Here is a 25538-nt window from a genome sequence, read left to right as displayed (position 1 = left end):
CGCCAGACAGACAGAGAGAGACATAGAGACAGAAAGCGAGAAATCACCCCCTAGGGGGGATGGTCACACCGCAATCCCTTCTCCTCCATTCTCCTCTCGGGATCTTGGGCACGCACGCACACGTGCCCGGCATGAGTTTTAAGCCACCGGGTCCGGGACATGAACTGCGGTCGACTACGTGGGAGTCCAGCGACATAGCCATTACGCTAACTGCTGGTTCCCTGGGTCCAGGACTTGAGCTACACAGTCAGTCATGTGGAATCCAGCTGCCCTAACTACCATGCCACTGACTGGCCCTGTTTTATTGTTGTTTGTTTTCTTTGTAAACCGGAGGGTATGTGTGTACACCAGAGAGAGACGGAGAGATAAAGGGAGAAAACAAACCATAATAGAGTGTGGTCATGACACAATCCCTTATCCTCCATTTCTCCACCTTGTCAGGATTTGGGTCATGCAAGCACACTAGCATGGTGTGTTTTTCACTGAGGTGAGCCATGTTGGGTCAAGGTTACTTAACCACTAAGCCATGGGAGCAGCTCTATAGGAGGGATTTTGAATTTTTAAAATGTGACATCTCCTGTTCAAACAATTCTAAAACCACTTTGCTTAATCGAGTCAAAAATTAAATTCTTTTACCTTTAGGGCTGAAACTATAGTTTGCTCAGCTGCTGGTGGGAATGAGCTCTGACTGGAAACCACCTAAAACAAGGTTTTGATCCTGTTATAATTTTGTTCATGTCTCTTATTTTTGTAAATACTAACTCTGATCATAACATGATAAAGCCTTTTCACAAGTTACATACAAAATATTATAACTTTATAGTTATATTACAGATATGAATTTAGAATTCATTAGTATTTATTAGAATAAGTTGAAAATACTTTCCAGTTTAAAGCAAATACACCCTTCAAATAATTGAAATATTAATAATACTAAGAGTTAGCTTTCTCTTGTTCACATTATGGAAGTTTCAATGATAAAATTTTAGCTTGAATAAGTCATTATAATGCAATGCATATCTACTAATCTCTTTAAAAATAACTTTTCTTAAGGCTAGTTTCAATTTTTAACAAGTTTTAAAAAATACAAATATCACACATGGCCATTTTTACGAATCGATACAAATATCATGAAAAATTTAAAAATATCAATAAACACATTTAAATCAGGCTAAGTAAAACACAACCTTTCATTGCTTGTGGTGTTTTAGAGTAATGATTAAAGAAAATGGGAAATACATCACTCAGTGTTTTTGATAATTGTGTTCTCCTGAGATTTATTTGTAATGCTTTACTGTGTGCACAAAATTTTTGTAGAAACCCCTAACTTAAGAAATAACTTTAAATTTTTAAATAAATTAATAATAGTTATAATTATCTTAAAATAAAATCTAGCATATTAAAGCTCATATTGGAAGTCAAGTTTTTGAGATCATCCAATCTTTTGCTTCTTTCAGAGCTTCTAAATATTTATGATCTACATGTTAAGTAATCTGAAAATGACCTATAGAGAATAATTACACAAGTTACTCAAAGGTCATAGATGAGGTTGAAAGTATTGCTTTCCTAGCAATTAAGAACACGGTTCACTTGAAACATAAAATATGGCAGCAAGCAAGTTAAAGCTCAGCCATTTTTAAAAAATGCTTTGTAGAAAAATAGCAAAAAAGAAAAGAATATACATTATCTACTTGCAAGTAGTCATCAGTGATTATGTCACAAAAATTCAGAGTTTTTAATTCAGTTCCTCCCCACCTTTTTGTGCAAAGATAGAACCTTTTTGACATGTTGGAAGGCTTGAAAGTTCTGATTCTGTCATTAGCTTTGCTATAATTGACTACCACCTACATAATATCAAATTATGCTTAATAAGTGTGAAACACATATGATTTACCCTTAAATAATTCATTAAACAAACTTGATTAACTTGATGACCTATAGTTCATATGGTTTAAACCAAATGTGAGGACAACAAGGCACACAAATAATAAAGGCCAGGATCAAAGACTGGTTAAAAAGAGTTAACTCCTTAGCTTATTTTACAATGATCACATTTTCGTTGTATTCTTCACCAAAAATCGAAATAATAATCTGTACATTGACTAATTTGAGGCAAGAAGAAAGAAGAAATTAAGTCAAAAGAACTTAATAGAAATAAGGGTTACCTTTGTTACTGACTGGTGTAATTTATACAGTGAATTTACTACTGCCACATTTCTTCTCTGTCCTTCAGTAAGAGGCCCAATCACCTGGCTTGCATCTCCTTGTGTGGAGAGCTATAAAAATTCAACACAAAAATAGTTAATTTATATGTAAACTATTACCTTACTGGGGGCAAGTGCAACACCTCTGATGAAGAGACTGTTCACTGGAAATAATCAAGAAAAGTCCATCCCTTTCCACGTTTACTTCTCTTTATTGGTTCCTCCTCATTATTCCAATCTCTTTTCTATCTACATCTTCTACCAAGAGTTTTAAATATACCAAACTCAGCTCTACTGATATTCTGGGCCATAATGCTTTGTTGTGAAGGGCTGTCCTAGGCATTGCAGTGTGTTTACCAGAATCCTTGGCCTCCAACAAACGGATGCCAGCAGCGTCCTCCCCACCCCACTCCACACTGCTACACATATACACATATACATATATAACTGACAACCAAAAATGTCTGCAGACATTGGAAAATATCCTGGGGGAGACGGGGCAGTCACAAAATCACCCCTGATTAAGAATCATTGAAGTATTAGATCATCAGGAAAGTCATGATGTGTTTTTCTATGCAAAAATGTGTCATGACTTTCCCAATGACCCAATGTATTGAAAAGCCTCCTTACTTCTCACTGGAACTCTAGATGCAGGCATTATAATGGTTATTCCGCACCTTGATTTGGTACTTCAAACTCTATATGCCCGAAGGCAATCTTGATTTTACTTTCCTTCCATCCTTTACCTATTTGCTTACAGTTTGCTCTGTGCCAGAAAATGACACCCTCCCTACCCTTAGAATTTGGGGCTAATAACACCTTTACTCTTTTTGTCATATCCCAAATCAAATTTACCAGCCAATCTCATGTTCTAGACCCTATGCTTTTATTACTGAGGTCTATGGACACTTACCACTTTGAGTGACAAACATTACTGTTTCAAATTAGGTTTAGAGTCTGCTAAAAACCCTATGCCAAGTTTAAATCAATTCCAATATTTACCCTTTTTGAATATACACACTTCACTTTTCTGATACTAGATGTAAGAATTTATACTGTTTCACACAGCTCTTCAATTTTTAATTCAGCCTATAATTCCTTTAAGTGATATAATTTTGTAGCCTTTAGTCTATCAATGATATATTCTATGTTCCACCCATATTTGTGTTATCTGTTTTAAACATAATATTTTCATCAAGCTCACCGATGAAAACACCACTGAAGACAAAGCTGATGACATACTTCTTCAGAATGAAAATAAACCATCAGTGAGGACTACTACACATTCGGTAACTCGCTTGGCAAATCTACTTTATTACATTACTGTCCAGTGCACATTTTCCATCATGCCTACAATCAGATACTGTCAGCTGTTTTGCTAAAATCTAGATATAACATCTCTACAGCATTCCCTTCATCTAATCTAGGAATTCTGTCTAAAAGGAAACAAAGAACAGCATGTTCTATTATTTAAAAAATGGCAAGTCCCAGTTTTGTAAATGATAACGAATTAAACAGGAATCAGGGAGTCACAAGAATGGAAAAGATTTTGAAATATAAATCAGCCTTGGTTTTAGGCAGAACCATATTCAGAGCCAATATGGAGCCATTTTTAGAGACTGGAGGACTGTTTCACAGACAGTCCTTCCTGCTACTCTGCTTTTCTTCTTGAAAAGCTAAAAATTTTTTTTCTCACATGCATTTTTTAAATATTAAAGTAAACATGATATTTTTTCTAATCTTTTGTGAATACCTTCAAATATATAAAAAGGTTAAAAGAACTATATAGTGAACACCCATGAGCAGAAAAACTAGACTCCATGATTACCATTTCACAATACTTGCTTTATAACTCATGTCTATACATTCCTCTATCCATTTTATACTTTTGATGCATCTCAAAATAACTTGCAGAAATTGGTATTCTTGTTCCCTCTGACTTCACGTCATTGATTAGATTTATTTATTCTGTATTCTAGAAAGCTTTTTTAAAAGCATGTAAAGCTTCTTTTACTGAGAAAAATGTTTCTGGTATTCACAAGTCTGTTCCTTTTTATTAATGCTGGTATTCTAGTGTATGAATTTATCAGCTTGTTTTATCAGTTCTGTGGTTCCTAGAATGTCTACAGCAGAATGAACATTAGACTTAAGAGTGTAAAGAGACTTGTCTTTACTACTTGCTAGCTGAGTGACCTGTGGCTTTGATTTCATCTGAGTATGAAACTAATAATAGTTTATACTAAAGTATACTGTGTAAACTGCAAAATGCCTTAGCAATATAAAGTATAATTTTATTTCCAGACAGTTCTATGTTTTATTCTCCATTTCTACTCACTTATCTGTTGCTAGAGCCATTTTTCCATAAAATCACTCACCCAATTCCTAGCCAATCTGTACTGGCTAAGTACCAAAGACAAGGATCAGGATCTAGGAATCAGAACTAAACACTAGTGAAGGTACTCAGAATTACAATATGGTTAGTCCTCTATGTGGGTGGTGGTAATAAAGTATTCTAATGACCTTGGGCTCACTCTTGAGTCACTTTAACTTCTATTATCTCAAGCCATGCCTATATTTGAACTCCTTAACTTTGACTTTTCATTAACTTATGTATGTGTTCAGGTACATGTCTTAAAGTAGAAGATGCCCATTAAATATATGTTGAATGATTAAGGATCAGAGTAGTGAGTTTTCCTCCCCAAAGTCCATCATGTTTGAGATAATAAAATTATATCAAGATATAAAAGCAGAGCGTTGGATGTAAGACACTGGGAAGTGGGGGGGACTAGAAAAATGGGAGCAATAAGAGATTCAACATTTTTTATATAGAGAGATTTTTTTAGCTATAGAGCATGAGTACTTGCTGGAGAGACAGAGATAGAGAAATAGAAAGTGGGAAGTCACCATTCGGGGGGGGATGGCCACAATGCAATCCCTTCTCTATTCTCCTCTTGGGATTTTGAGCATGCACGCACATACGCCTGGCATGTATTTTAGGCCACTGGGTCTGGGACTTCAACTGTGGTTGATTATGTGGGAGTCCAGCAATGTAACCTTACACCATCTGCTGGTCCCAAGAGATTCAACATTCTAAAATCTGAAAAATGTATATACTGGCAAATTATACTACAGTATTCCATCCAGTACAGTATGGAAAGATGTTTAAAATCAAGAGTTTTATTTGAGTATGTGTTCTAAAAATCTCTCTTTCTCTCTCTCTCCCCCCTCTGTCTCTCTCACTCACAACACACAAATGAGAGGGTATCCAAAGATAAATAAGTCCTTAAGTTCCAGTCAAATTGGTTTTATGTGCAAATGACAAGATATATAAGAGGTCACAGAAAATGCCCAATATTGGGACCAGCAATTAGCGTAATGGCTATGTCGCTGGACTCCCATGTAGTAGACCACGGTTCGAGTTCTGGACCTGGTGGCTTAAACTCACGCTGGGCGCGTGTGCGTGCATGCCTAAGATCTCGAGAGGAGAACGGAGGAGAAGGGATTGTGGTGTGGCCATCCCCCCGGGGGGTGATGTCTCACTTTCTGTTTCTCTGTCTCTCTCTCTGGCGAGCGCATGCGCCCTATAGCAAAAACCTCTCCAAAAAAGAAAAAAAAAAAGAAAGAGAAAATGCCCAATATGAAAAACCTATAAATGGGGTCTTACAGGTTGTGTAGTAGTTAAGGCACTGGACTTCCATATGGTCGACCATGATTTGAGTCTTGGATCTGGCAGCTTAAGACTCACACCCGGCCCCAAAATCCCAGGAAGAGAAGAGAAGAGAAGAGAAGAGAAGAGAAGAGAAGAGAAGAGAAGAGAAGAGAAGAGAAGAGAAGAGAAGAGACGAGACGAGATCAGACTGTGGTGTGGCTATCCTACCTGGGAAGGTGATTTCTCATCTTCTCACTCTCTCTCTTTGGCAAAAGCACACATCCTATGACAAAAACCTTAAAAAAATAATGCATGGCTTCAAATTTGTTTGTACTAAAATAAACTCATAGTTAAATTCCATTTTTTTTTAAAAAGAATTATTTTATTTAGCCTTATTTATTTATTTACTTATTTTAATTTGACCAGAGAAGAACAGAGAGAGAGAGAGAGAAGGAAAGTGAGGGAGCAAGTCTGCCAGGTCTGGGACTCAAACTGCGGTCGGTCATGTAGGAGTCCAGAGCCCTTAACCACCATGCCACCTGCTGTTTCCAAATTTCATTTTCTTTTTAAAGTTGCTTCATATTATTCCTTCTTAAATATAACTATCTGAACAAAATATTTTTTTCAGAAATTCTGCTTCTGTACATCTGCTCACTAAGAACAGCATGTGAATTCAATGTGTGAGAAACAACCAATAAGACTGGATCCATGAGTGAACATGAACAGTGAGTGTTTTCTTAAGAACTGCTAATTTGAAGATAAAAAGACCAAGCTCTCCACATCATCATACCACAGGACTAGAAGTAAAAGGAATAATATTGACAATCCAGGAATGAACTGGATGATAGCTTTAAGTTTCTATTTAAAAAATCTGAAATTACTTATGGAAAGTTATAAAATTGATGACTCAAAAATGTCTAAAAAGAAGAAAAACAAGAAAATTCATTATGGACTAATAATGTATTACAAAACAGCAAGTTACTTTCTAGATACTATGGAAATAGCACTAGTGGTTTACTTATCTATATCTTCCATTACTGCCAAGGCAATATCTAGACTACAGGATAACTCCTTTTTCTACAGAAAAAGGATTTGTCTTATTTTTTCTAATTATTTATTTGTAAACATACATAAAATAAATGAAAAAAAGCCTTTATTATAATTTCTTAAGTTTAGAGATGCAGAACAATGTGAAATGCATACTCATCTACAACGCTCCCCTGAATAAAAACGAGTATTCAAGTCATAAATAAATACATAAATATATTTTAAGGTTTATTTCATTTATTTCTCTCATAAGTAAGAGGGATGAGAAGAGAGGAGGGAGGGAGAGTAAGACAGACACGCGGACAGCACCTTCAACAGGATCCTGACACTGCCACCCTGCTCTCCAGACAATAGGCATGTGGTTCCGTGTCCACAATGTAATCTCTGGATGCGAACCTGAAACTCCCAGGTGGGTCGCCCTCATTGTATCTTACTGCTGTGCCACTGGCTCCTCACTGCCAACACTTTTTTTCCCCCCACTGCTCTTTCTGGATTATGTATAATCACTGCACTTCTTCATAGAATAGTATAATGGCTTTTTAAAAATATGTTTAAGTAACAATAATAATCAAATCAAAGATATAAATATATTCAGTATGTTCAAATTCAACATTAAATTATGTTGTGTAAATTCAGTATTATTTGACTCATTCTGGGTAGGAGGAATATATATTGAATTATCAATGTCTTTTGATCTAATATGGCACACCATTCCATAATCAATTCAATTTTTTATATTTTCAGTGGGTATGTGAGCTGGTCAGAGAGACAGAGACACAGAGAGACAGAGAGAGGAAGAAAGCACCTCTCGATGAGGGATGGTTATGACACAATCTGTTCTCTTCTATTCCTCCTTCTCCTCAGAATCACGGGCATGCAAGCACAAGTGACCAGTATGTCTTTCAAGCTTCCAGGGCCAAATTTTTTTTTTTTTGGGGGGGGAGATTTTTGCTATAGGGTGTATGCGCTCACCAGAGAGAGACAGAGAGACAGAGAGACAGAAAGCAAGAAATCACTGCCCTGGAAGGATGGCCACACGGCAATCCCTTCTCCTCCATTCTCCTCTTGGGCATGAACACACATGCACCCGGTGTAAATTTAAGCCACCAGGTCTGGGACTCGAACCATAGTCAACTACATGAGAGTCCAGTGACATAGCCATTACGCCAATAGCTGGCCCCACCAGGGCCAGAATTTGAACTGTATGGTTAGTCATGTAGGATCCAGCTCCCTTAATTATTGTACTAGGTCACAGGGCTGACCCTATTCTACCTGTTTACATGCATATCTGTGTCTGCCAATAATGTTACCCTTGATCCTCGTTACCATCTTATGGAGCATGTAGTATCTGTGGTTACTCCCTCTACTTAAATGTTAAGTCCTTTAGCTTCTGTTAGAGAGTGAAGACATTTGGTATTCATGCAGAGGAGATACAGAGTTCAAACGACATATTTTTAGTAAAAACTTTAAAATAAGTTCTGATGAATCCTTAGTTATAGTTGTATCTATATTGAGTTATTTCTCTGAAAGTGATGAGCATGTTTGTATTACAATTACCAAATTGATTTTTTAAAAGAATTATTTTATTTAACTATTTACTTATTTATTTAAACTTGACCAGAGAGGGGCGGAGTGAGAGAGAGAGAGAAAGTGAGAAAGCAAGGTGGCAGGTCTGGGACTCGAACTGTAGTTGGTCATGTGGGAGCCCAGCTCCCCAACCACCACGCCACCTGCCAGTCCCACCAAATTGATTTTGAATTTCTAATACATGCTTTCTATCTAAATTTAGGGTTCACAGCAAAATTATTTTTATACACACACACACAAGAGCAAAGTGTTACTGTTACTATTCCAATGAAAGATAAAAAGAACAAATATCTAGCTTTTAGATTGTCATTTCTCCCCCCATGAATTTAAAACATCAGGAACTTATGGCTTTATTATGATCTCTCAACATAGTACTGTGGAAGTGACTACAGATCTTTTAGACGTGACCTGGGGGATAAATTTGTTAGTAATCCCTGCTCTCTGTCATGTCAGTATTTGGACATATGATCTAATGATCCTGCGTGTAGTCTGTGGTTTACCTAAATGCTTTCTAGGTCATGAGGTGCTAAGGGGCAACCCAAAAGTATCAAAGCTGTTACACCCTCGGGTATCCTCTATTAGAATTGTATCCTATAAAAAATACAGAAATATTATATGTGCATGAAAATGTTATTTATAAAATAGAGAAAACAGAAAACCCGTTTGTGTATGTGTGTGTCTAAGAATAAAGGAACAGCTAGGTAAATCAGGCAATGCGCATGATAGAATAATGGGAGTGGTTATCTTACACTGTTAACTGTCAAAAAAGAAAATAAAAATGTAGATTTCTCTTATGTAGCAGTTTGCTCTCACAAGAAAACTAGAAAGAAACAATGTAAAAATGTTAACAACTATTAGAGTATGAAGCATAAAGGAAAAGGCACAAAAGGTACATAAATGAAAAAGTACTAAAACACAAGTAAGGGAACCAGCAGTTAGCATAATGGCTATGTCACTGGACTCCCACGTAGTCGACCACGGTTTGTGTCCCGGACCTGGTGGCTTAAAACTCACACCGGGACTGTGGGATTCCATAAAGGATCTAAAAGGTTCATTTGTAGAATATACTTAAAAGATGTTATACAAGATAATTTCATCCATTATAAAAATTGAAAAGACAAATTTCTTTTTTTTTTTTTTTTTTGAGAGAGAGATTTTCACGATAGGGTGCGTGCACTCGTCAGACAGACAAAGAGAGACAGAGAGACAGAAAGCAAGAAATCACCCCCCAGAGGGGATGGTCACGCCGCAATCCCTTCTCCTCCATTCTCCTCTTGGGATCTTGGGCATGCACGCACACGCGCCTGGTGTGAGTTTCAAGTCACCAGGTCCAGGACGCAAACCGCGGTCGACTACATGGGAGTCCAGACACATAGAATTATGCTAACTGCTGGTCCCGAAAGGACAAATTTTCATCCTTAAAGACTTAAGATGAAAAACAAAAGTGCTTGGGACCAGCAGTTGGTGTAATGGCTAAGTCGCTGGACTCCCATGTAGTTGATTGCAGTTCAAGTCCCAGACCCGGTGGCTTAAACTCACGTTGGGCGTGTGTGCCTGTGTGCCCAAAATCCTGAGAGGAGAATGGAGGAGAAGGGATTGTGGCATGGCCATCCCCCCTAGGGGGTAATTGTTGCTTTCTGTTTCTCTCTCTCTCTCTCTCTGTCTTTCTGGCAAGCGCATGCGCTCTATAGCAAAAACCTCTCCAAAAAAAAAAAAAAGGGCTTGGGTTACAGTTTGCTTGCCTAAAAGGTTTCCTTTTATTAATGGTAATTTCTAATTCCCATATAATAGTTGTACATATTTATGTGGTACAGTGTGGTTTTTCAAAACATGCATATGATACGTAATGATCAAATCAGGGGGATAAGTACATTCACCATCTCCAGTATTTATCGTTACTTTGCGTTGCATGCATCGGAAACCTGCTCTTCTAGTTATTTGAAAGACATGCCGAATTATCAACCACTATATTTAGTCTAGAGTGCTATAATACTCTATCCATGATTCCATTTATTTATACGCACTTATGTATAAGAAAAATAATTTCCTTAAGGTACTTTTTAATCTACTGATCTGTGACACAAACAAAAATAACTGATTTGTACTTCTGTTTATCAAATTCTTTCATCATAGATGACCTGGTTCTGATTAGAGAACATAAAATTATGATTAAATGTCACTCAGCCTACCAATTATCTTACAAAAATATAAAATTACATATTTAAACATAAACGTGTTGGCTGGCCCCACAATACAGTGAGTAAGCGTGATGTGTAGGTTTAGGGAAGGAGATCTCACATGGAAAAATATTATTCAAATCCTGGCCTCAGAGGCTTGAAAACACATTGGATGCATGTATGTACATGGCCCAAATCCTGAAGGCATGTAAAGAAATAGGAGAAAAAAAGATTGTAGCGTGACAATTTCCCATTGTAGTTGCACGTGTTTGTGCATGCTCTCTCTATGTATCTTTTTTGTCTCTTTCTCTCTAGTGAGAGTACGCACTTTCTAGGGACCAGCAGTTGGTGTAATGGCTATGTCACTGGACTCCCATGTAGTCGACCATGATTCAAGTGCCAGACCTGATGGATTAAACTCACGCTGGGAGCATGTGCGTGCATGCCCAAGATTCCGAGAGGAGAATGGAGGAAAAGGGATTGCGGTGTGGCCATCCCCCCCAGGGAAGAGGGGATAATTTCTCGCTTTCTGTCTCTCTCTCTTTCTCTGTCTTTCTGGTGAGCGCAAGCGCCTTATAGCAAAAATAAATAAATAAATAGATAGATAGATAAATAAATAAATAAAAAACCAAAAAACCTCTCCCCCACAAAAAAAAGGGTATGCACCTTCTTTAATAGAAATAAATATGTGCTTAAATAAATCAAATTATTAAATATTTCTAATGTTAAATATAGTTTGTAATACATTAGAACTGTATTTTATTTAGAATTTGAATTTAGGTATGTTTCTACAAAGTACAGCAAAGGACACATCTGTATATTTACACAGCAATTCTGCATTTACCTGGCACACCAACCTAACTAGACCTCTATGATAAATGAAACTAATTTTCTTGGGTGCTAAAATTATCAGAAAATATTTTCAAGAAAATTGCCTACAGCATATGTCACACTTCTTTGGTTTCACAAACAAGGTGCACAGAACATGTACCTTAAGAGGGCAAATTCTACGTAAGTGTTAGAGCGGTGTTTCTGTACTGCTACACCTCTCTATTTAAAAGTGACCCCATCAGAGCTTAGTAAGGTACACACCAGCTGACTGCCCCTTTACTTATTAAATGGTCTTTGGTAATTACATCTTTTGAGATTTTGTTTTTCCTTTTCCTTTAAATGTTGGTGACTTTAGGAGTCTCTATTTAAGGTGCAAGCTTTCTCTTTTTGAATATTCTCCTCTTATCTTTGGTATTTTTCCCTTTAAAGTGGGAAATTACAGGACTAATCATGTTGAAACTGGAGACTTTCCAATGAGTTAGGTATGCGCTTTAGGCCATGGACACTGTGACGTCAATTCTAGATTGATGTAGCAGCTCAGAGGATGTTTTCACTATCTTCCTGACTCTTAGCTATATTCCAGACTGCTAAATTTATCAAATATTTGACTACATGACTAAAACAAAAAAGTGTTACTACATAACTATTTTAAATACAAGGACAGGTATTTTTCAACCAAAGAATAGATTTTTTTAAAAGAATTACTTATTCAATTTTATTTATTCATTCATTTATTTTTAATCTGACCAGAGAGAGAGAGAGAGAGAGAAAGTAAGAAAGCAAGCCACCAGGTCCAGGACTCAAACCATGGTTGGCCATGTGGGAGCATCCAACACCTTAACCACCACGCCACCTGCTGGCCCCCAAAGAACAGATTTAATGGTAATGTTAAATCCTGACATTAGACTAAACCTTCACACAATTCTGTTATCAAAGAAATGACAGCTTGATATGGGTTCCCTTTTGGACAGTTAACATATGGGAAACAGAATTGAATCTTGTTTATATGTGAGAGAGTAGCAAGATCAGCACACTGGAATGAAAGATAGCTTTATAATTCAAAATGATTTCTCAGACACCCTGAACTACTACTACAAAATCCTTTTAATCAACCTACTTCTCTCATTAGATCTAAACCTCTTCTAGGTCTCCCATGTTCCTATGTCCTTAAAGTCTATATCTCTACAGTACTATAGGGGGTAGGGTAAGCAAACACAATTTGTTAAGAATGGATCATTTAATCAAGTCTATTATTCTCCCAAAGTGCATTTAGTTTGTTTCTTCCAAGAGCCTTAAACTTTTGAACAGCAGATAAAATTTTCATCTACCATGACCAACCACTGCTCTTAAACACTGCCTTTGTTTAGTTAAATTTAGAGTCACAAGTATGTATATTTTAAATTCTTTGAAAAAGAAAAAAATCTGTACACCACCAGTTATACTGAGCTTTTTCCATTTTCTAGTAATTCATAAATTAACAGCATTTTTTTTTGAGAGAGAGATTTTTGGCTATAGAGTACATATACTTGCTAGAGAGACAGAAAGACAGAAAGTGAGAAATCACTCCTGAGAGGGGATGACCACACCACAATCCTTTCTCCTCCATTCTCCTGTCAGGACTTTGGGCATGTACACACATGGGCTCAGTGTGAGTACAAGGAGCCTGGTCTGGGACTTGAACCATGGTCAACTATCTAGGAATCCAGCGATTTGACCATTATGCCATTTGCTGGCCTCTGTTAACAACTTTAAAAAAACCCTTTATGTATACATAAAACACAGAGGGTATGACCTTCCTGATAGACAGAAATTTGAAGATAGGAGGGATCAGCAGATAGCCTAATGTTTATGTTGTTGGACTCCCATGTAGTCGACCATGGTTGGAGTCCTGAACCTGATGGCTTAAACTCACACTGGGCGTGTGTACGTGCATGTTCGAGATCCCAAGAGGGGAATGGAGGGGAAGGATTGTGGCATGGCCATCGCCCCTGGGGGGTGATTTCTCACTTTCTGTCTGTCTCTGTCTTTCTGGCAAGTGCATGCGCCCTATGGCAAAAATTTCTCAAAGAAGTTTTAAAAGAAATGAAAGTTTATTACTGTCAGGGACAGAATGACTAAAATACTAATATCCTAGTGTTAAAGCCTAAGTTAACCAACAGTATTTAAAAATAATTAATGTAATAAGACTATAATTTTGCATCCATTATTGCTTTTTATAGTAATATACTGTTTATATATAAACTTCAGTTTAATTAAATTTCTAGTCTAAAAAAATGAAATGGGAAAGGCCATGGTGATGAAAGTAGTAGGGTACTGCTACATGAGGCTGGGGTCACATCAGAGGCCAGGGTTCAGTTGCCGGAACAATCTAAAACTGGCTGGGCATTATATTGGGTTGTTGGAAAAGTCATGACATATTTTTTTCTATGTTGTGCTATGAAAAACTGCATCATGACTTTTCTGACGACCCAACAGACTGCAACAGTGTGTGGGCTCTTTCTCTTTTTCCTCATAAAAAGAAAAAATGTCAGGCTGGCCCCATGGCCTGGTAGTTAAGAGAACTAGATCTCATATGGCCGACTGAGCAGTTCAAACTCTGGCCCTGACAGCATGGAAAGCACCCCAGGTGCACATGCGTGTGTGCCCCAAATTCAGACAACATGGAGAAAGGGACTGCAGCCTTCGGTGGGTACTTCCTCCCTCTCCCTCGGTCTCTCTGTCACTCCCTGGTGAGCACAGGTGCTCTTTGGCAAAATGTTTTTAAGAAGTGTATTATTGAACTTTAAGTTAATTAGGCTCTCTGTGTACATTAATCTAAATAGTAATGTTTATAACGTTAGACCAGGGGGAAAAAGTCAATTGCCTGTAGAAAACAACTGATTATCTTAAAAATCAGAAATTTATTTTGTGAAATCTGGCACTATTACATTTGTCTGTTTGCGTTTGCCATAAATTATAACTGTCTGAGGACTCTCAAGGAGGTGATTCTAAAGACTGTCATTCCAGTGATGCGTCGACTAACCCACTTTACCAACAGAAGCTGCCATTTTGATAGATTTCTGTAATTCTGCCCATTTCTGCTTTAGCAGTTTGACACTGTGCTGTAAGGTATACAATTTTTATGGCTTCCTAGTAAATTGTTTCTTTTCTCATTATGTAAGTTCCCCTCCCTAATAATGCCTTCATGTCCATTCTGTCTGATGTTAATATAGTAATGCCAGCTTTCTTTTGATTAGTATTTGTCTGAAATATTTTTTCTCTATTTCTTTACTTTCTTCCTTTTTCTGTCCTTTTATTTTATGTATGTCAAATATAAAGTTGAATTTAGTCGTCAATTCTATTCAAATCGAGAAATGTCAGTGACTAGTTTAGCCTTTTCACGTTTACTGTGATCAGTGATATATTTGGAATTACTTTACCATTGTATTATAAACTTTCTATATATTATGATTTTATTTTTCCTTTTTATTTTGCATATTTCCCTTTTTTTTATTATTTAGAGAGAGATTTTTTGCTATACGGTGCACGAGAATGCCAGAAAGTCACAGACAGACAGAGAAGACAGAAAGTGAGAAATCACCCCCAGGCAGGGATAGCCACACCGCAATCCCTTCTCCTCCATTCTCCTCTAGGGATCTTGGGCACACACACATGAGTCCGGTGTGAGTTTCAAGCTGCCAGGTTGGGGACTGAAACCATGCTCAACTATGTGGGGAGCCCAGTGCCTTAACCATTATGCCATCTGCTCATCCCATTTCTTAGTCTTTTATTGAATTGATATTTTTTCCCCTCGTTTCTCATCAATTTACTTAGAAGTTATATATTCCTTTTCTAGTCTTTTGGTGGTCATAATTGTCAAAATTCATATTCAATTTAAGCCACAGTATCTATGGCATTACAATTCTTCTGAATGATATAAGTGTTACAGAGTGATTCCACACCTAACATTTGTATTTTAGTTACATTGTATTTCTATTCCACATATTAGACATTACTGCTTACTTTATGCAATTAAAACTTAGATGATAAACTTACATGAATATAAAATTTTTTGTGTGCTTACTATTACTCTTGCATTCCAATCCTTCCTTTTTGAGTTAGATTTTCTCCTTCTGAGTTCAACCATTACATACCAATAGCTTCCCTTCCATTCATTCTGTAGCCTGTACGTGATCCAGGATTAAGGGTACACAGTTTCACAGATAAGAGATTGGGTTACAAGGAATTCTGGGAAACCAGGAGGTATTAGTCTTTAGTCAGTGAGTATTCAAGAATCCAGGCATGTAAGCAAGATTCAAGAACCACAGTCCTTAGAAATGGAGGATCTGGAGTTGAAGGTGCCAATTTTATGGTAGTATAACCCAAGTCCAGAACACAAACTGCTTTCACAGCTGCCATACTTCTGCCGGCTTTTTGGCCACTTTTACCTGCCACCTCAGTCCCATTCAGTGTGGTCAGTCCCTCTGAATGCTAATTAAATCATTTCTTCTTCTAAAAACCTCCTTATGGTAAACATTGAAACAGAACTGAAAGGCATAAAATGAAAAATAAAACAAAAAACAAAACCCAGAATTTCTCTCTTCACATGCTTACTCCCATTCTCCAGGGTCATACACCAACAGTTTCTTGTAAAAAGAAGAGACATAAAACACTATTTATTTATATACCTATGTAACTTACAGGTGAGATGACTTAATGTACTAATTTTACTTTCTTTTTCTAGCTTAATAATGTATCTTAGAGACTTTTCCATATCCGTACATAGAAATCTTCACAAAATACAAAGTATTTCTCTTGCTGATTTGTAACTAAGCTCCCAAATGTATTTTCTTGAAGACACATTTTCTGTGGATGCATGAAAGAGAAACCAAGAAATTCTAAATTCCCAGGGCTCAATATTCCTTGTCATTATTGTTAATCTTTGAAAGTTATTAGGATGATTATATAAAAATTTTGATTTCCCAATAAGACTGGGTTCTTAGCAGATAATGCTCACATATTTGAAACTGAAAAAAAAATAAAGCCAAAAAATCTAGAAATAAGAAAAGATGTCTTCTCACATGCACACCTCTTGTTCCTTTATTTTATCCATACTTCCAAAGGTATAACATATACTTAAATTTCATTTGGGTAAATTTATTTTAGGAAGTTCTTAGATATTTAAATTGAGGGAAGGTGGCTGTTTGGTGAAACAATGGAAGAAAAAAAAGAGGCATTTCTATATTCCAATTCCTGATGTGTCTTTTTTCAGTTTTTCATTAAAAAATCGGTTTTTTGTTTTTCAGTTTTTGCTATGGAGTGCTTGTGCTTGCCGAAGACAGACAAAGAAAAGGGGAAAGTGAGAAATATCCCCTTCCCAGGCGGGGTGAGGACCACTCTGAAATCCTCCTGCATCTCTTCCTCTTCCCTCTCAAGATTTTGGGCATGGACACCCAGCATAATTCTCAAGTTGTCAGGGCTAGGACTTGAACTGGGAAGCTGACCATGTGAGATCTAATGCCTTAACCTCTATGCCATTTGCTGGCCCTAAAATCAGTTTTTTTAAATTTGAGAATCACTATTATTCCTTCCTCATTGCTCTGTAGCATAATAACCAGTGTATAAATAGGAGATATACCATCATTTATTTAATTCTTTAATTTTCCTAAGTAATAACAAGTTTTATTTATTATTAATAAAAGTTCTTATAAAAAAGTCTTGCCATATTTTGTCAAATTATTCCCAGGAATTTAATATTTTCTGCTGCTGTTTGAGTTGTGTTTTATAATAAATTTCGCTTTTTGTTTGTAGCTGGCAAATAGAAACAGTTACTTTTTTTGTATACTTGTGTACAATGACTTTTACTAAAGTCATTTTTAAATTCAAGAACAAGGTCTGTTTTCACAGACTTTCTCTTTTGGTTGTGTTTTCAAATAGATCGATTTCTGCTTTCATCTTTATTATTTCCTTTATCTCCCTGTTATGGGTTTAATTTACTCTTTTATTTATTTATTTACTTTTAAGTTTCATGACCTAGGAGATCAGATCATTGATCTGAGATTGAACTTCCATGAGTTAGCTGCATCCTAAAAAGCTGATATGTAGTATTTTCACTTTTATTTGGTTTAAATATATGTTTAAAAATTTTCCTCTTTGATCTAAGGATCACTTAAAAGTGTGCTGTTGGATTTCCAGACATTTGAGGAATTTTCCAGATATCTTTCACTGATTTGGGAGGAAGAGTCACAGACCTCTGAAGCATTTTCCTAGTGAAAATCCACATATCATAATAACATTTATATTTTCTTAGAGCACACGGATTCCCTGAAACCCATTTACTGGCCTGTTATGGTTAACAATTCCTACCCTAACGCATTGAAAACTGCTAAAAAGATCATCCAATAGCGAGAGGAGATAAAGATAATTTTCTTGATGCCTATGACAGAGGGAATCTTTCTATATGTCACTATTTTTTAAAAAAGAGAAGTCTCAACTGACCAGACACAGTGCCTAGAATCCTAGCTTACTAGGAGACTGAGTTTGAGGATCACAATGGTGAAACCCTATCAAAAATCAGGAGCTAGGGTCAGCAGGTGGGGCAAGGTAGTTAAGAGTGCTGGACTCTCACATGATCAATAGTGGTTCAAGTCCTGGACCTGGTAGCTTGTTTTCTCACTTTCCCCCCTTCTCTCTCTTTTTCTCTCTCTCACTTTGTCCCTCTCTGGTTAAATTAAAAATAAATAAATAAGTAAAGTGAAATAAAATAATTCTTTAAAATAATCAGGATCTGGGTGATGCCAGGGCAGTAAAATGTGATATTCCGTGTGGTCCATCCATATGGTAAGGTCCTGGGTTTGTACCCAAAGACTTCCCTGAATATACTGGGCACATGTGTGCTCATGATTTGGGCTAATGGAAGCTGGGGGAGGACCATAAGATCTTTCTTATGGTCTGTTGCGGATGTTGTCTCTTCATTCTCTGTCTCTCTTGCTCATGAAAGAAATTAAAAAAAAAAAAATTAGAAACCAAAATTTTCAATATTCAGTGAGAATTACTCTCTCTCTCTCCTCCTTCTCTCTCACCCTCTTGTGTTAAACAAACAAGCAAGAATAATAAATTTTAACAAGGGCTAGTCCCATAGGCTAGTCATTAAGGGAGTTGTATTCCACATACCTGACCATGGTTCAAATCCCAGCTCTGGCAGCTTAAAAACACCAGGTTAATGTGTATGTATAGCCCAAAACCCCACAGAAGGGGGAAATGGGGAAGGGACTGTGGCATCATCATTAAAGGATGTTTTCTCCCTCACCCTCTTCCTATCTCTCTGGAGCCCATGGATCCTCTGGCAATGAAAAGTGAAAGTCTCAGAAAAGTCAAAGATTGGGACAAGTAGTTGGCTTAATGGCTATGTTGCTGGACTCCCATGTATGTAGTCGACCGTGGTTTGAATACCGGAGCCGGAGGCTTAAAACTCACGTTGGGTGTGTACACATGCATGCCCAAGATCCCGAAAGGAGAAAGGAGGAGAAGGGATTGTGGTGTGACCATTCCCCAGGGGGGTGATTTCTTGCTTTCTGTCTCTCTGTCTTTCTGGCAAGCGCATGTGCCCTATAGCAAAAACAAACAAACAAACGAACAAACAAACAAACAAACCGAAAGAAAGAAAAGAAAAGAAAAAACCTCTCAAAAAGAAAAATCTTTCACCGCACAACTACCGCACCACATAGCAGTTGAGCCATGCATCCTAATCTGGAAAAAGAAGTGACTGTGTCTTCTTCTCTTTCAGCTTGTCCAGGTATTTGAGGAGTTCATAGCTGCCTCTTTAATCATGCATCCCTGTTCATCATTACTGCCACAGCTCCCTAATTCAGAACTACATCTCATGCTGGTAGCTAAGAGATTCTTCGCACTAGGTGGTTCTGTTTACAAGGCAATCTTGCCTCATGTCACACCAGGTTGATTCCGATGTTAGCCCTAGGCAGTGCAGACTTTCTTGAGATCTTATTTGTGTTTTGTTACAGCTTTATTGTTATGTGTGTTAGTGTGTCTGCCTAAGCCAGGGAGGAAAGAAGCGAATCTGACTAACCTTGACTACCTGCTGACAACTTCTTCCTGCAAAATATTCTTTCATGTAGAATAATTTTGAAGTATACGAGAAAGAATTAAGTTATATTCTATACCTTAGCCTGGTAGGATCGAAATCTCTACTTGATCATTAATATGCATGAAAAGATACAAAACCTCTATAGTATTAGGACTTCCAATTGCAATAGCAAGTTGACTAGGCAATTCAGACTAAATCTCTCAGTGAGAACACCTGAAACAGCTGAATAACATGTTTTAAAAATCTTCTCGATAGTATCAAAGTGTTAACTTATCAGTGAAAAGTTATGAGCCATGATCAACTGTCCAATTTCTTCTTGACCCTCTAAATGTTTATATTTTTGGGGTGAATGTGAAAGATTCTATTTACACAAAGACTAAATAAACTTCACATTCTGAAATAAAGAAAAAAATAAATAACAGTATATTTTGTAACGAGAAAGATAAGGAAAAAATTAGAAGAGAAAAAATATTTACTTGAACATTATATGCTAGTGTTAATGGAAACAGGTTTGGGAAATAAAGATTAGATAATTTGATAAGGAATCAACATCTATCATTAATTGAAGTTAAAAAAAAGCTCATGATTTTTTAAAAAGTAACATTAACATTAATTAAAATTATACATAACTACCGCAGCAATAATTTTTTCTCTTCTTCAGCTATGAAATTTGTAGTCAAACGGCATAAGAATTTAACAAATTTACACTGTTAGGATTCAAGTGGGGAGATTACACCTTTGGGAATAAAAAGACAAGTTCAGAGGCTCTCTTTTTTGCTTCTGCCATGTTCCCAATTTGGCTTTGTGACAGATGGCATAATTAATCCCAATTCTTCACCCCTCTTTGCATCCACATTCTTTGCTATTCAATTTTGCATCATGGATGGGTTGTTTTGGTGAGCCAGACTTTGGGGGATACTTTCTCCCCTGTGTCTCTGTTTTCACTGTGAGATCAAGCCCAGAATAGCCTGCTGCAGGATTAGAGACAGGCAGAACAAAGAAGTCTTTTCGGTTAGGGCTAGCCTAGATCAGCAGCCAGCCAGCCATATAAGCAAAGCCAGCCAACATCAGCAACGCCAGCTGGTTACATTCCTTTTGACCCAGGAAGCATTAGCAAGAAATGTTTACTGCATGCTGCCCAGGTTGTCTGTTACATTGCATACTAAGAGCAAGAGATAGCTAATTGAGATTTTGACATACTGACAAACTCTGAATTCCTTATTTTCTTCTGAAAATATTTTCTAGTGAAAAGAATCTTTATTTGTCATCGCTCTCAGGCCCTGATACAAGCCTTACAGTTCATCTACTATTATTTTGACACAGCCCACAGAAAATGAGAAAATGAAGCTCTTGCACGTTTGGGGTGTTAATCAGAAAACCTTCTCTTTCTTTTTTATTTAGAGAGAGAGAGATTTTTGCCAATGGGTGCATGCACTTGCCAGAGAGACAGAGACAGAGACAGAAAGCAAGAAATCACACCCCCCCCCCAAGGGGGATGGCCATATCACAATTCCTTCTCCTCCACTCTACTCTTGGGATTTGGGGTATGCACGTGCATATGCTTGGCATGAGTTTTAAGCAACTGGGTCCAGGACTCGAATTGCGGTTGACTACATGTGGGTCCAACAAGTTAACCATTACGCCATCTGCTGGTCCCACAAAACTCTTTTTTCCTTGGATTTTTTTTAAATACTTCTACTGGTTTTTCTGTATATATTGATTAGTCAATGACATGTTTTCCTCTGCAGTAGAACACCAGTCTATAAACTGTTCCCACTGTTGACATACATTTTTCTGTCTGTATTTTAAAGAAAAAGGAGTGACATTAAAACAGTCCAATGTAAAAACAGAGATAGCAAAGAGCAGAAGGCTGTCTAAAGGATTAAGAGGGAAGGTACCCTGAAGGGATCAATGTGTCTGTACTGCAGTTAAAGTGCATTTGGTCCAAGGTACCCTATAGATATGGTTCATCAGTTTGGACATAATATAATAACTTTTCCAAGTGACTCATATTTCCTTTGATATTTTATTTATTTGAATGCTAACAGTATAAGTTTTTATCATATACTGTCACGTGTTGCTTAATGGCAGGTATAAGTCCTATTAACTGTATCACTGGGTGATCTTGTCTCTGTGCAAACATCATAGACTGCACTTACACAGACCTAGATGGTACAGTCTACTCCAAACCAAGGCTATCTGGTATACTGTTCGTTACGATTTTACTGGACCACTGCTGTGTACGTGGTCTGTTGCTGACTGAAATGCCATTATGTGGCACATGAATGTAAAACTACATGGAGTGTCAGCCATATAGATGACATTTAAATCTCCATTAAATAATCCTTTTTAAGCTAAATAAAAATTGAACTCATATGTCTCTGTATCATCATTTAAATATCACACATGTATTTTCTTCCATTACAGAAATATCAAGTCTCCAAATTACTTATAAAATTATATGAAGAATAAAGTGTGTATTTACAAAGCTTTAAAATAATACCCTAGTGTCTATAACTATTGACCTCAGACACAGCTACTGACCCGCACTGAAGTTGAAACCTCCTCTTAAATGTCATTCCTATTATTGTTTCAAATGGTTTGCAACCTAATTAAATGCCAATCTACTTTCTCACAGTTCATAACATTTGACATTTACACTAAGATTCTGGATGCTATTCCCTGAAACCATCAGATAATAGTTATTGTTGGAAAATGCTCCAATAATTCACCTTCTAAAAGTAATACTTGATTTGTCTATAATTTTGATATCACAGAAGTTTATAAGACTATAAATTGAAAAAGTGCTTCAATAGTTCCCTTATATACGGATATTTTAATTTCCTTTTAACACAGATGACAAGCAAAACATTAATTCAAACTTTCCATTGTAAGGTCTGGTGACATTTTCTTCTAAATGTCATATTTCAGACTATATAAACAAACTTTCAACCACATATTACCATTAAGAAATCTGTTCAGTTTACCCATAAAAAGTTATAGTATAATAAATATATATACCAATAGAGGTGTGTGTATGTATGTGTTTTGAAGACAAACTATTACCTAGAGAATTATTTATGACTTTACAATTCCTTTGTCAACACAAAGGAATTTTTAAATGAAGAACATCTAACAAACACTGATCTCATTTTTATAAAAGAGCATCTTAGAAGTTGATGGTCATATGACACATACTAAATTAAATATTTATTAGAGGAAGTAAGTCTTATTGCTTAGAAATACATGTGAGAATTAAATGCTAAAGCCCTATTATTCCAAAATACAAAACTGCAAATTTGAAAAACTACAAATTCCAAAACTAAAAATCATTTAACTATGCATTAAGAATACAGAGGATAAATAAACTATGATATACATAAATAAAATATATTATGCATACATTAGAAAGTAAGTATAGCTTTCTATGTCATATAGCTATAAACAAATCACCAAACAATATGCATGATACAATCTCATTTTTCTTAAAAAAAAAAAAAAAAAGTGATGTTATGTTTATATACAAGACACAGGTCAAAAATAGAAAAGTTTTAAATCTGCAGTCCAGCTTGGGTGTGAATGCAAGTGTCAGTGCTCATTGGCTTCTCTGAGCAGTCTGCATTGGTCATGAAACTAACCTTGCTTAGCCTCGAGAGAATCTTGTCGCAGTGGGCACTAACAGTGATTCATATTTAAAGATGTGACTCTGTAGAAATTCTTTAGAATAAAATATTTAAAGATTTGACCCTGTAGAAATTCAGGTTTATGGGGCCAGCAAGTGGCATAGTGGTTAAGGTACTGGATGCCCACATGGTAAACTGTGGTTCAAGTCCCAGACCTGATGATTTGAAACTCAAGGTAGGCAGGTGTGCCCAAAATCCCAAGAGGAGAATGGAAGAGAAGGGACTGCAGTATGGCCATTCCTGGGGGCTGCTTTCTTGCTTTCTGTCTCTCCAGTGAGCACATATGCCCTCTGGTAAAAATCTCTCAACTAAAACAAAACAAAACCAAACAAAAGGAAGAAAGGAACAAAGAAAGGAAGAAAGAGGTTAATTACTTAATTAATTCAAGTTTGCATAAGACATGTTTAGTGATTAATAACTGAAAAACCTTAGAAAAAATTACATGTGGGAGTACCTGGTGATGTGATAGTTAAGGTGGCTGGATCCCACATGACCAGCCAAACAGTTTGACTCCCAGACTTGGAGGCTTGAAAAACATGCCAGGCACATATGAGTACATGCCCAAAATCCTGAGAAGAGAGAGAAATAGTGGAGAAGTGACTGTGGCATCCTCCTTCCTCCATGAGTGGTAGTTTCTCACTTCCCCCCCCCGCCCCTGTTGGAAGTGCACATGCCCTCTAGAAAACTTAAAAAGAAAGCCATATGTAAAAATAAATTCAGGCTTAGTATTTTATATATATAGTCCCTTTGTAGTTTGTTATATTCTGCTAAATTCCAGAACATTAAAATCAAGTTGAAAAAAAACTCTATGATCCTCTCTCCTGAAGTGAATTAAAATTATAATTAAGGGGGGCAGACAGTGGTACAGCAATGAAACATGATGGTCTGTGAGGCTGAGCAACATGAGAAGGCTCCTGGTTCATGTCTGGAGACCTCCCTGAGTATGCAGGTTACACCATGCCCATGGTCCAGGGTTGGCTTGGGCTCGGGGTAGATCGTGGTTTCAGTACCCTGCTACGAGTGCTGTTTCTATCATCATGGAAGAAATAAAGAAACTTAGAGGGAAAAAAAACAAACAAACTATAATTAAGTCTGTCATCCCTCTATACCTGTGGGGTTTACAATCATGGATTCCACCAACTGCAGATGCAGCCAAGCCACACCAACTGCAACGAACTGGGGAAGAGGCGGATCCCAAAAAGAGAACTGTAGAGGAAACGTATCTATATTTTTCTTTTCACTTGTATCTGATGTTAAGATTACTTGTAAGTAATCCAAAAATGATTTAAAAGTATATGAGAACATATATTAGGTTATATGCAAATACTGTGCCGTTTTATACAAAGAACTTGGGTATCTGGAATGTGGTTCCTGGAACCAATCTCCCATGGATACAGAGAGATGACTATACTAAAATATCTGGTAGCCAAGAAATTTCTATAACCAACCTTTTGTGAAATAAATTTAGGATTCTGAAAATCTGCTAATTCTACATTTCAAGCTGTAGTTCTCAAATCACCCTTTATAAAAGCATGCTTGCCTTTAAAGTTCTAGCTTTTCTTCATCTTATTAACTGAACACAGAAATTATTAGATTTGTCACTTCTGAATCTTGTAGATTTGAGTTTTAAATTTTTCCTAATAAACAAAGGCCTCCTGTCCCATCTATCCCCTACCCCCCAGTCCAACCACAGTGGTGTCAAGTGTTAGGGTACCCACCACTGCACAAGGCTAGAAACATAACAGGAAGCCAAGGTTCAGCTTCCAGGCCAACCTGGACAGGCTGAACATGGTGGACCTGGCTGTAATTCTAGCTCACTGGGAGGTTGGAGCAGCAGATCACAATGGTGAGACCCTGACAAAAATATCTACCCCCTTGGGGCTGGCAGGTGACATGGTGGTTAAGGTGCTGGACTCCCACATGGCCGACCATGGTTTGGGTCCTGGACCTGGCAGCTTGCTCTCTCACTTTCTCTCTATATCTCTCTGGTCAAATTAAACACAAACAAACAAACAAACAAACAAACCCAAAAAACTAATAATAATAAATAAAATTAAATAAAATAATTTTTTGAGAGGTTTTTGCTATAGGGCGCGTGCGCTCGCCAGACAGACAGAGAGAGACAGAGAGACAGAAAGCAGGAAATCCCCCCCCAGGAGGGATGGCCACGTCGCAACCCCTTCTCCTCCATTCTCCTCTCGGGACCTTGGGCACGCACGCACACGCGCCCAGCGCGAGTTTAAGCCACCAGGTCCGGGACTCGAACCGCGGTCAACT

At 37.1% G+C, this 25538-nt stretch overlaps 1 protein-coding gene across 1 annotated transcript in view; it reads right to left on the bottom strand.

Moving 5' to 3' along the window:
* The window catches only part of COG5 (component of oligomeric golgi complex 5), a 262688-nt gene that overhangs the window by 43753 nt on the left and 193397 nt on the right, over positions 1-25538 (bottom strand). Inside the window, 2 exon segments of the mRNA XM_006161165.3 lie at positions 637-699; positions 2166-2276. Of these exon segments, the coding sequence (XP_006161227.1) occupies positions 637-699; positions 2166-2276 (174 nt within the window).

The sequence above is a fragment of the Tupaia chinensis genome, unplaced genomic scaffold (assembly GCF_000334495.1).
Source record: "Tupaia chinensis unplaced genomic scaffold, TupChi_1.0 Scaffold138322_1, whole genome shotgun sequence".
In the NCBI taxonomy this organism is placed as follows: domain Eukaryota; kingdom Metazoa; phylum Chordata; class Mammalia; order Scandentia; family Tupaiidae; genus Tupaia; species Tupaia belangeri.
The sequence above is the reverse complement of the archived record's forward strand: the minus strand, read 5'-3'. Positions and strand labels throughout refer to the sequence as shown.